The 11,316-nt window shown below is 44.4% G+C and overlaps 2 protein-coding genes across 9 annotated transcripts; one reads left to right on the forward strand and one right to left on the reverse strand.

The window, feature by feature from the left end:
- The first annotated feature begins 584 nt into the window (after positions 1-584).
- LOC132199790 (zinc finger FYVE domain-containing protein 1-like) lies at positions 585-6,016 on the forward strand. 4 transcript variants are annotated; one of them, XM_059624780.1, is made up of 9 exons: positions 585-1,001; positions 1,277-1,594; positions 1,874-2,323; positions 2,378-2,538; positions 2,923-3,348; positions 3,505-3,861; positions 3,921-4,144; positions 4,220-4,479; positions 5,041-6,016. In XM_059624780.1, exons 2-8 carry the CDS (start codon positions 1,304-1,306, stop codon positions 4,444-4,446), a joined length of 2,136 nt encoding a protein of 711 aa, XP_059480763.1. In that variant the 5' UTR covers positions 585-1,001; positions 1,277-1,303; the 3' UTR covers positions 4,447-4,479; positions 5,041-6,016. The 4 variants fall into 4 exon arrangements, with proteins under 4 accessions (XP_059480763.1, XP_059480765.1, XP_059480762.1 ...); XM_059624782.1 differs by lacking the exon at positions 5,041-6,016 and having other exon boundaries at positions 585-1,031; positions 4,220-4,529; XM_059624779.1 differs by lacking the exon at positions 5,041-6,016 and having other exon boundaries at positions 4,220-4,529.
- LOC132199788 (nuclear factor related to kappa-B-binding protein) lies at positions 4,471-11,245 on the reverse strand. Of its 5 annotated transcripts, none has more exons than XM_059624774.1 (17): positions 11,099-11,245; positions 10,550-10,829; positions 10,060-10,495; positions 9,766-9,968; positions 9,545-9,715; positions 9,027-9,487; positions 8,740-8,972; positions 8,056-8,327; positions 7,829-8,003; positions 7,475-7,756; positions 6,847-7,279; positions 6,484-6,652; positions 6,254-6,434; positions 5,626-5,889; positions 5,326-5,576; positions 5,035-5,272; positions 4,471-4,818 (listed from the first exon to the last, which is right to left on the reverse strand). In XM_059624774.1, the coding sequence occupies exons 2-17, from the start codon at positions 10,826-10,828 to the stop codon at positions 4,700-4,702; spliced, it is 4,167 nt and encodes a 1,388-aa protein (XP_059480757.1). In that variant the 5' UTR covers position 10,829; positions 11,099-11,245; the 3' UTR covers positions 4,471-4,699. The 5 variants fall into 5 exon arrangements, with proteins under 5 accessions (XP_059480757.1, XP_059480758.1, XP_059480759.1 ...); XM_059624775.1 differs by having other exon boundaries at positions 8,746-8,972; positions 9,766-9,971; XM_059624776.1 differs by having other exon boundaries at positions 7,526-7,756; positions 9,766-9,971.
- Positions 11,246-11,316: the final 71 nt, after the last annotated feature.

The raw sequence follows: 11,316 nt of genomic DNA on the forward strand, positions 1-11,316 counted from the left end.
TCAAAATGTGATTGTTAAGAAGCAAGGTATACATATAGACAAACTTAGCTAAATTATTTATAAATAATGCTTGATACATGTTTGTATCAAAACGATGTGTACTTTTTGTTAATATTATACAAGTATCTTTTATTTATAAATGAAAGATCCTTGTTTTATTGCATGCATAACATGCAACGTTATTTTTGAAATACACCGCAAATAAAATTAACAAATGGTTTATAAATAAAATATTTGACTATTAAAAAAAAAAATAAGAGTCAAAGAACTGTCAATCAGCGCTTTTACATACACGCATATTGACTCAAATCGCAGTATTTTTTATATTTAATTTTTAGGAATTTTTCGCAATTTTTTATTGCTTGCTTCAATTTCAATGCTGCCAACCATAAGTAGTGTTATATGAAAACAAAAACATCAATCCCGGATTCTTCATTTTTCAAATTATGTTCCATAAAACAAAGAAATTTCTCAAACTAAAAAAAAGTTATATTTTTTCCTGAATTTATTTGTTTTTCTTCGTAGAATTTTTGAGATTATTTCTGCAAGGTTGTTGCAAATGAATAAATAAGGGGGCTCGAGGGGGTGTGGCAGTTCACAGCTCGAGCCTCGAAGTCGGATTTTACTTTCAGCCTCGTTAACTTTGATTATTTAAATTGGGACTTTGGAATCGTATAAAAATTTGTTCGCTCAATGAATGGTCGGATTTAAGCTCAGTGTTCGTCCGGAATTCCACTTTCGAATCATTTCGACCGACCGATTCCGAAAAATTCGACCTTCAAATTCAAAACTACATTTTGCCGTGCTCGTTTCGTGAGTCATTTGGCAAAAGCTTGTAATACATACACACAATAATAGATTGTGTCTACATTGGTGCACTCGTTTGTATCGACCGACTATCAGAGTAGTTGTTATAATAAGAAACACTCTTCGTAATATTACCACTCGATCGTCGCTTCTTTGATAATGATAACAACCATTACCAGCAGTGCCTCCTCAAGGTGAGAGCTTCCACTAAAGACGCAAAAGAGGTGCTTCTTATCTCACCTGCATGATGCAAAATAATAATTTTTTTGGACTTCACAAAATTTTGCTTATTTTACAATCTATGCAAATTATGATAATATGTAACATCGGAGGACGTTCTTTTGCTAAATTTTTCATACAGATTACTAAGTTAAAAATTACCATAATGTGATTAATTTATGCTAAATTTAACAAATTTAATGCAAAATGTAAGACTTTGTTAATTATCCAATTATTGCTAATTTTGCAGATAATCAAACAGGCCTCATTTGCGCCGATGATTCCTGAAGAAGCGCTGGCAGGGTCGTCGGGAGGCTCCAACAAGTTGTCTGTGAGGGACGAAGATTCTTCAGCCATTCTGGCGTCCATCGACACACCTAGTTTGTCCATCTTCAGCAGAATGCCAAACATCTCTCTGGACGACGACCTCATGTCCCTGCCGATCGAGGACTCTGACCAGCACCAGCTGCTCAACAACCTGCCTGATGTCACTTGCAATCTGTCCCTGCAGCCTGAGGTTGATCTTGAGCAGAGTTTTCTCCTCATTGATGGCAAGGAGCACCTTAAGGTATAAATAAGTTTTAATGCATTTTTTAAATGGTGGAAGTTGGAATGGTGCTCTTGATTTTCAATTTTAAGCCTAGACTGAAATTAACAAAGTTGCAATTTTTTTTGTACACTTTTTATAAGAAAGCCTAGTAGGTTTAGAATTTGCCGAAATTGCATTATTACTCTCATGGTCCATAAGGATTCATCTAATGAATTTGGTAATCCCCTTTATATCAAAACCATTCAGTCTGACTTGTTTTCATTTTATTTTTAGTTTTCAAATTTATTTTGATTTCAGGTTAGCACTTCCGACCAGTTCGCAAGTCGCTTAGGCTGCGAACCTTCGACTAGGGTGAAGGTGGTGTCTGTTTTTGGCAACACTGGTGATGGAAAGTCGCACACGCTCAACCGGTTGTTCTTTGAAGGACGCGAGGTGCTGCCTGAGTCGAGTCAGCCGGATCCATGCACCATGGGTGTGCGGGCAGCCTTCTGCCCTGCTGAAAGGGTCATCTGCCTGGACACAGAGGGCCTGCTGGGCGCCACCAACTCTGAGCACCAACGCACCCGCCTCCTGCTCAAGGTGCTGGCTGTTTCTGACCTCGTGCTCTACCGTACCCGCTCCGAGCGCCTCCACAGGGACCTCTTCACCTTCCTGGGCACCGCCTCCAAGGCCTACCTTAAGCACTTTGCCGACGCCCTTAACAAACTAGAAACCGACTTGAACCAATCTTGCTCAACCTCCAGTCAGGTTTTTTTTTAGATAATTGTGTAAATGTGGTTTTTTTATTTTCATTTAAATTAGGACTCTGTGTGCAATTTGGGTCCGGCGGTGCTCATTTTCCATGAGACGAGACACACTGAGCCGCTCAAGGCCACCGATGATGAAAACAACAGTCCCGAGGAGCAGCTGCGAAAACGCTTCAGTCAGCTTGGACTCGACCTCAACGCTTTCAGTTCACTTAGGTCAGTATAGTAATGAGTCACTTTTGCTCCTTTATGTCAATTTATTTTCTAGCTTTCCACCCCATCATTTCAATTTATTCATCATTGCATGCAAATACAGGCATAGACACATCTGTGGATAATTAAATCATCTGCTAAATAAAATCCTTATTTGAATCTAAAATATCCAACCCAAATAAGTAAATCATTTCATATTAAAAAGATAAAAAAAAGTTTACATCTTTTTTACTTTGCAAAAGAAAATGTGGTGGGTTTAAATTTTTTCTGTGCCACAGAATATTTCTTTAATTCATTGTTGTGATTTCCATTTTATTTTAAATTAAGCATTCGCACTTATTTTTTTCTTTTATTCATTCAAACTCGACAACTCGTTGAATTTGTTAGATACGTTGGTGTGCAGTGCGTAGACGGAGTAACAAATTTTGGTCTTGTGAAGACTGCTGTGCAGCAAGAGCTTTCGAGCACTGCTGTGCGTTCGGCCCGAGCTAGCAAATTGGTGTTGGGTGCGCTGAGGGTGTTGAACGACAAGTTCAGTGGGCGGCTGCAGGACGACGGCCGGACGGCGGTGCTGCCGGCCGAGTACTTCAGTTGCGCCGCTTCGTGTGCCTCTTGCGGCGAGCGCTGCGAACTGAGCATGGGCCACCTGAAGGACGGCGACCCACACGCCTGCGTCTCCCTGTGCACCTTTCAGAGCCAGTTCCGCAACTGCGAGTACCTGTGCACTGCCTGCTACAACAACGGACACCGCCAGGTTGTGGTGCCCAAGATGGCCGCTGCCAACGAACAGGCCTCTTGGCTTGGAATTGCTAAGTATGCATTTTTTTAAACTAATTATTTCACATCAATATCCCGGAGTTAATTTATTATCAAAATTTTTGAAGAATCTGAGAGGTCCGCTCAAGTTTTTCTTTAAAATTTAACACAAAAAATGTTCATTGTCTTATTTATTACTGGCTGGTGTTGCAGATACGCGTGGTCAGGGTATGTTTTGGAGTGCAGTAGGTGCGGCGTGATATACCGCAGCCGGCAATACTGGTATGGTAACAAGGAGCCTGAGCAGGGCGTAGTGCGTGGTGAGGTGGTGCACGTTTGGCGCGTCGGCGTCCTTGGCTCCACCGGACACAACACCGCGCGCCGCATCCTTGACGGCGTATCGCAGCTCTCGGACGCGGTAGTCGGCGTGTCCAAGGCGCCGTCTGTCGCCCTCTCAGCCTGGGTGGCAGACCAGATTGCGCCCAAATACTGGAGGCCTAACTCGGAGATCTCCCACTGCCACCAGTGCGGCCTGCACTTTGACCTTGACTCAGCCAAACACCACTGCAGGTCCATAATCCGTAATGCAATCAACTATTTTGTTACTTAAATTGGAATTTTTATGACAGGGCGTGTGGCGAGGGATTCTGTGATGCGTGCTCGGCATACCAAAGGGCAGTACCCGAACGTGGCTGGGGCCAAACGCCGGTGCGTGTGTGCCAGCGGTGCCGTGACTTTCGAACTACCCAACCCTCCCTGGACAACTCGCTGGAGGAGATCAGGGCCAGGAAGTATGGCGAGGTTGTGTTTAACACCCTGACCAACGTCGCGTCCGTTCTTGAATATCCTAAAGGTACAATATTTTTTTCTTTTTAATTTTAAAATATGTAGACGTAATAAAAAAAAAATACCATCCTCTGAATTGCAGAACTTATTAAGTCGTCAGTGCAACCTGAGTACTGGGTGCCTGACTCTGAGGTGAAGGAGTGTTATGTTTGTCGAACACCTTTGCCGACTGCAAAGCAGAAGACGCACCACTGCCGTGAGTGCGGCCAGGGTGTGTGCCAGCCTTGCTCAGGGAACAAGCGGCCAGTGCCCTCACGCGGCTGGGATACACCAGTCCGCGTTTGTGATTCTTGTTTCAAGAGAGACTGACTACTTTTAATTTGAACTAGCCCATTTGTGAGAGTGAGTTGTTTTATTCTTCCATATAAAAGCAAAATATAATAGAGTATACACTTCTGGAGGTTTAATTTTTATGTACACACTTGTTAGCGTCCTTTCAGTTAAAAAAAAACAAAATATAAATGACAATAATTTATCATCGTCAAGAGTCATCGTCGTTGGAAAAATTGAACATTGATCGGCTTTGACTCATAGACATGGCTATAGCATCACACTGCTTCAGTCATTCCCCAGCGCCGTCCACACCCTTGGTCCCCTCTGCACTTTTGTTACTAGCCGCTGTTGCCGCCACTGTTGCTCTTCCACCGGGCGAAATTATTCTAGCGAACACTTGTTGGCGGCCTGCAATTATGAAATTCAATTAGCTGCACATTTTAAAATTTAAGGCAAATTTTAGCAAGAGAAATTTTCTATGAGACCCAATTCTCATTTGATTTTACAAGTTTAACATCTTATGACTGATTTATCTTTGTTTGTTAGTTATAAAAAAATTTTGAAACGCAACAAATCATTTTATCTTTTCTGGCCTGTTAGTCTCTAAAATAAAAATATATCTACCTTTAGGTAAATTGGTATTTGCCCCTGCAGCCTGGGCAATAGGAATGACCCTGATGCCGTGGACGTTCTGCAGCGACTTGAGGTTAATATTGGCACCATGCAGGTTGGCGGGCAGCATGAACTGCTGGCCGCCGCCCTGCTGCAGGACAAGTGCCCCACCCTGCGGCCGCAATGACGTCGGTGATGCCAAAACAACCGTCTGCTGGCCCGAACCGCTGCCACTAGCCAGTATCAAGTTCTGAAAGAAATTTTTATGTAACATAATAGGACAAAGAGCATTTGATAAGGTACCTGGCCAGTGGTGGTCTGCGGTTTACTGGCAAGTAGGACCTGCTGGCCTCCAATTGACGCCAAATTGTAGCCAGGAGGGCCACCCTGAGAGGTTGCAGGACCCAAAAGGCGGATTCCGCCACCTTTCAGCTGCTGGCCAACCTGTGTGGTCATCCGAGGCCTCACCACTCCTCCTGGCGACACTACGGCCAGCTGAGGGACACCTCCCGAGCCACTGGCCATATGCAATATCTGTGCAGATTTGACACCACCTATGGAAACCAAAATTGGAACTGTCGGTCACTATTTGAAAAAATTTACCAGAGGAGGTGACAATTTGTTTCTGCTGTGAAGCGGTGAGTGAGTCGAGGGAGATAAGTTGACCCTGAGCATTGGCCGCTACCAGCTTGGTGACCATCGGTTTTGTAACTGAGGCGTCGCTTGCGGACTTGACCTGGATGGCGCCGCTCTTATTCATGATCAGGGTGGGGATCTGTGAGCCCTGCTGACCGGCCTGGCTTGTTGACTGCTTAATGAACACAGCCTGCGGACGTTGCCCCACCAAAGTTGTGCCTCCTCTGATTGCTGAAACATCAAAATTACACTTAAAATAAATAGAAAATGGTTAAAACTAGTACAAAAAATATTCACTTTTGCAATCATCAAGTACAATCTTTAGATATTAGAGTTATTAACTCATTTTAGGCTCAAAATTGAACACATAAAAATTTCTCTATTGCAAGTTTATATGCTTGGACTAATTGAACGTAATTGTAATATTTGTAATTGTAATTTTTTAAATGAAGTACTGTGTTGTTTTGTTAAATTACTTTATAAATAACTAATTACCAGATATTATTTTGTTTACTTATGTATCATAAAGTATTGAAAATAATAACTACTGATGGTGTATTGTTTGACAACCGTAAAGTTTCAAAAGTTCACTGACCAGTATTAGGAATGACCTTGATACCCTGAGGAATAGTTTTGGCTGAGACAAACTGTTGCTGCAGTTGTGGCCGAGGCAGCTGCTGGCCCTGTGGCTGCACCTTGACTGCCGTGTTCATCACCTTAACCTGCTGCGGAGGTCCGACGGTGCTTTTAACCACTCGCGCCGCTTCCAGCTTAACCTGATAAAATTTTTATTAATTGGTAAAGGAGGCATCAAAGTCAGCTTACTTGGGGAGAAGTAGAGGCAGTTAGGCTTGGTTTGACTGAGCTCATCTGAGTGGCCAAGGTTGTCTTAACCTGTGGCGCTGCTCTGGTTGTAACAATGGTGCTGCTCGTCACAATTGGCACTGCCGTCGAAACTACCGTCCTTTTTGTCAGCAGTGTTTGAGGAGATTTACTGTCAATATAAAGTGCAGGAAAGTTAATGTTATTCTTATATACCTAATATTAAAAAATAAAACAAATCATTGATGCATGATTTTTTTCAACAATCAACATAACTTAAAAAAAATGCCTATCATATTTACACAAATTGAAAAATGAATAGAAAAAAAATATGGAAACTATTGAATGAAATTAAAAAAGGAGCACCTGCTGATGGGTGCCTTTTTGACAGCAGGTTTGGTCTGCTGCTTATTGGCGGGTGAGTTTGCAAGCAGGGATGTGCCGCCCTTGGCAGGCGCTGCAATTTGAATGGTCTGCAGGCCTGTGCTGGTAGCAATCTGCACGTTCTGGAATGTGCCACCGCCTCCTGTAGCCACAGAGGCTGTCGAGGGCCTTGGGGCCGGCGGAGCTTTCAGTCTGTGCTGGGTGGCAGCAGGGGTGGGGCCTGCTTCCGACAAGGAGCCCACAACCTCTGCCAAGATACGCTCCATTTGCTCAGGCTCATCAGGGTTGTGTGCAATGGTGATCCCCCCAGACACCTCCTTGGCCTTTGACACCCTTGGTGAACGTGTCATATTCTTCTTCGGGGAGGCTCGCTTGCTCTTTGCAGGCATTGCCTGGTGTTGCTGGTAAACTTTTTCTATAACACAATAATAATTTGAATTGGATGGTTAAAGAACTGTGGGAAAAATTGTAGAACTTGTGGAAAGTTTAAATTTAACTATTATTTATTAGTAGGTTAAGAAAGGTTAGAAAGAAGGATCATTGTCTATATCAATTATTTTCAATGGTGCGATTTTGAGACAAAACAGAGGGTTTAATGACTTTTGGTTACGTTTATTCAAATGATGTCTGTTCCTTGATGAATAATGAATATTGGCCTCACCGAACTCCTCCTCGGTGCGATGCCTGTGAAGGTATACCCAGGTCTTTCGCTTGGAATCATACTTGACACAGGTGTCAGCCTCATAGTGAAGTCTATCTAGCGCGCCACCCACGACTGACTGAAGGTAATTCTCCTCTGAACCAGGTGACATAAACTGCGAGTCACGCAACAGCATACAAATATCACTTCTTGCTCCCTCTCCATTGGGCAGTCTTGCAACGGCGTCTCGAACTGCAATGTTTCAAATTTATTTAGAGCTCAAAAAAGATCAGCAATTTCTATGATAGGGGTTGTAATTAGTACCTAAAGACAAAATCGTAACACAATTAGGCCTATCAGGAACAAGGAGAGTGTGACCCCTGGGCTTAGAGAGCGACGACCCTGTTGAGTAAGCGCCCTTCAGAGGCCCCACGACTGACTCAAAGCCGTGCATTCGGTATGTGAATGCCTTATTCGGGTTTCCGTAACGCTCTCTTTCCTGAAATTTCATTTTTGACTTATTTTGAGGTGGATGGATAAGGAATGCCTACCTGCAGATGGAAGAGCTCTCTGGCAGGGCCAAGAGCGGGCTGGACCTGCCATGTGGTGGGGAAGCGTGGGGGCGGTGGCTGTAGATGGTTGGGATCGTCGGCACCCTCCTTCAGGGCCACACTCGACGGTAGGTCATGACGCCGCTCAAACCAGTGTGAGCACAAAGCGGCCAGGTTATGGTCAGAGTCACGTCCTGCCCCTATCCATTGGTAAGCCTGCATGTGCGGTTTGTACTCTAAATACGGCACAAACTCTTCCGGCTGCGTCTCAGCTGAAGACAAAAAAGGCGAATTTTATTAATGCCTAATATAAAAATATGGGATAAAAATTTCTGCCAAAACATTCTTCCAAAAAAACTATCATCTCATCTTTCTGATGTTTCGTATTTTGCAAAAATTAGACGAGTATATAAGCGCACAAGGCACCTCTGCACATCTAAATTGCCTTTCCCACATTTTTATGATATATATTATTCTGAATTCGATTGGAATAGTTTAATTTTATGTGTCATTATTTCTCTTTAAAAATTCTATCAACCTAACAATAAGATAAAAAAATTGTGAATTTCTGTGAAGCTTTCAATTGCTTTAATTAATGAAAATTATTATTATTTAAATTTTAGTCTCATTAAACTTTTAAGTTTTAATAAAAATTAAGATTCTGCTAAACACTAAGATTTGAACCTGAACCTGGAAAGTCTCCAGACAGGAAGTTGATGGCTGAGTGAAGGTGGTCAACCCAGTTTTTGGAGAAACCAAACCAGTCGTTCAGGGGCGATATAGGGCTTTCCTGCCAGGTCTGCAGCTTGCTAGTCAAGGCAGGCAGCCCCATGCGCTGGTCTTGCGTTGAGCAGATTATGTCCCTCAGCAGAGTGAAGAAGCACACATGCATCTCTTGGTTCAACTCATATTCGGGTCTAATTAAAAAAAAATCAAATTATTTTATTTTATTGGAAAAAATATTTACTTACTTGACAGAGGCGCTGGGGGCGGGAGGGGTGGTGGACGGAGGGGCGGCGGTGATTTGGGCAACAATCTCTTCAAACTCGGACAAGTTGAGCATCTCAAGAGCCTCCATCTCCTGCGGAGTGAAGGTAATGTTGGGAAGGATCTGACTGGTGTCAATTGCGCCGTGAGCGTCATCGGAGACAACAGGGCCAGGTGGGGCTGCCATCAGAGGTGGCTGAGGAGCCACTTCGGGCACTACTGGAGTTGCAAGGGTCATGGGCGTTACCGGCGCCAGACCGTTGCTCTTAGGCGCCACTTCCAATTCAAGCGGCTCCTTCTTAATTTCCACAAGTGGCGGGGGCGCCACCTGCACCTTAGCGCTACTGCGCCTACGACTTGTAACTTTGGCGTTCTTTGTGGGCGGTGACACCTTTGAAGGACCGTTGCCCTGACTGACCTCAGACTTGACTTTTACCATTGGCTTCTGCAAATTATAAATATTAAAAGATTCCAAAAAAGGTTTAAAAAAATATCAATTTACTGGTGCCTGCAGAGAAGAGGAGCCATTGACCACACTGGCAGCGGAACTGTTGAACAGGGGTGACGGCGCAGCCTCAACTTTGATTTTTCTCCTCTTGACTGGCGGCCTTGAGGGTGGTTTGCTGACAGGCTGCGTTCTCCGTCGACTAAGTCCGTTTGCCTCTATGCAGCTCTGTGAAAATCAAATTTAATTTAAATTTTCAATTTGAGACAATAACCTACAGCTTCTTTTCTCTTGCGCTTCCTATAGTTGGATATCACTTTCTTGTAATACTTTTCATTGAAGTCGAGAGAGTTGCCGACTTGCAGGCAGCCAGAACTGAGATCACTGAGGGAAGACGCAATAACTGGCATTTCCTGCTTCAGACACGTCTGTGCAGCTAGAAGCTGCTTTTTGTGCTTCTTGCTAGGACCAACCGGAGGGCCTTCTGAAATTTTTAAATTTTTTAACCAATTTTCTTTTACAGAAATCCTAGAGGCAAAGATTAGACTTCCAGCTCAGAATATGCAACATACCAGGGAAGATTTCATCCTCACTTTGTCCAAACTCGCCGAGCTGTCTGCGGACCTTTCCGAGCTCATCAAAGTACCTGCGCTTGGTCCTCTGCTCAGCCAGGGTAGGTTTGGCAATGGGGGTAAGTCTGTGGAGGCGGAGGAGCAGATCGCTGGTGGAGATCGAGCCCCCGAGTAAAGGTGTCCGCTTCCTGGCCCTAAGCAGAGCTCTGAGGCTGGCGTGCAAACTGCGCTGCTGCTCGAGGTTACCCTCTTGTGCCTGCAGGCGCCGACGCAAGGCCCTCAGCTTGTCAGTCTTGGGAGTAAAAGCGCCGTCTTTGAGCTGCGCAAAAAACCGATGCAGAGGATTGCCAAAGCTGAAGTTGGCCCCCGTGAACAGGTTTCGCAGGGTTGTCACCTTCTCGGCCTTGTCATTGGCAGCAAACGTCGGCAGATATTTCTACAAATTTTAAAAATTATTGTAATACATTATTTTCATTAAGAAATTTCAAACCATGAGATTGGTGCGGTGCTCGGAGGTAAGGTGGTTGTTCCACATGTCCAGCGAGAAAAACTCATTGAAGATGTGCTGGTCCTGGCACAGACCCTCAGGAAGCAGGACCCTTGCGTCCCCCTGCCGGAACTCGACCGTCGGCTCGGAGGGTAATGGAAACGCGGACTGGCTGTCACTCTCATCGTCTGACTCGAGTGATGATGACGACGAGTCATCTGATGTCCTTTCGTCGTCCTCGTCCTCCTCATCTTCCTCCTCCGAGATGTAGTTTGCGTCCATCCTGCACAAAAACAATATTTTTTTTTCAATCTAGCAGTGGTCTTGAGAGAGCGGTCGGTGTAGCTGATTTTTATTCAGAGGCGATACGGGTCGGGGTCCGAGAGATTCAGACGAGGAAGCAATTTGGGTGCTTGGGAGTGTTGTTTTGAGGGTGAATTTAGTGCGACCGCAGGGTCTGGGGGCATGTTTTGGCGGACATGGGCCGGGTTGGGGGCGCTGCAGCGGGACGCAAGTAAGGCCCAGCGCCGCCCACTTTTGAGTTTTTCGCACCTTTTCAGGACAGAAATTCACGGTTTGCCCAGTCTCAGGCTGTGCCAGCCTTGGTCATGGGAGCCTGCAATGCAGATATTTCGACGGCTGTTAACAAAGACCGACATGGCGGTCCGAACGTCAACCGCGATCGTGAAACACACAAAAACCATCCAATGTTGCATGTTGCATTTTAAAACTCAAAATTTAATGGCCAAGATCACTTCATTATTATATTA

Source organism: Neocloeon triangulifer, unplaced genomic scaffold, assembly GCF_031216515.1.
Source record: "Neocloeon triangulifer isolate White Clay Creek 2 clone unplaced genomic scaffold, ASM3121651v1 ptg000014l, whole genome shotgun sequence".
In the NCBI taxonomy this organism is placed as follows: Eukaryota; Metazoa; Arthropoda; class Insecta; order Ephemeroptera; family Baetidae; genus Neocloeon; species Neocloeon triangulifer.

Excerpts from the sequence above, each read along its gene's own strand:
- LOC132199790 (XM_059624780.1), top strand. The coding sequence starts at position 1,304 with ATGATTCCTGAAGAAGCGCTGGCAGGGTCGTCGGGAGGCTCCAACAAG. Across the intron at positions 2,539-2,922 it reads AACGCTTTCAGTTCACTTAG|ATACGTTGGTGTGCAGTGCG; the intron begins GTCAGTATAGTA and ends TGAATTTGTTAG. Across the intron at positions 4,145-4,219 it reads CGTTCTTGAATATCCTAAAG|AACTTATTAAGTCGTCAGTG; the intron begins GTACAATATTTT and ends TCTGAATTGCAG.
- LOC132199788 (XM_059624773.1), bottom strand. The coding sequence starts at position 10,828 with ATGGACGCAAACTACATCTCGGAGGAGGAAGATGAGGAGGACGAGGAC. Across the intron at positions 9,716-9,765 it reads AGCGCAAGAGAAAAGAAGCT|AGCTGCATAGAGGCAAACGG; the intron begins GTAGGTTATTGT and ends TGATTTTCACAG. Across the intron at positions 6,435-6,483 it reads CTGCCTCTACTTCTCCCCAA|GTTAAGCTGGAAGCGGCGCG; the intron begins GTAAGCTGACTT and ends AAATTTTATCAG.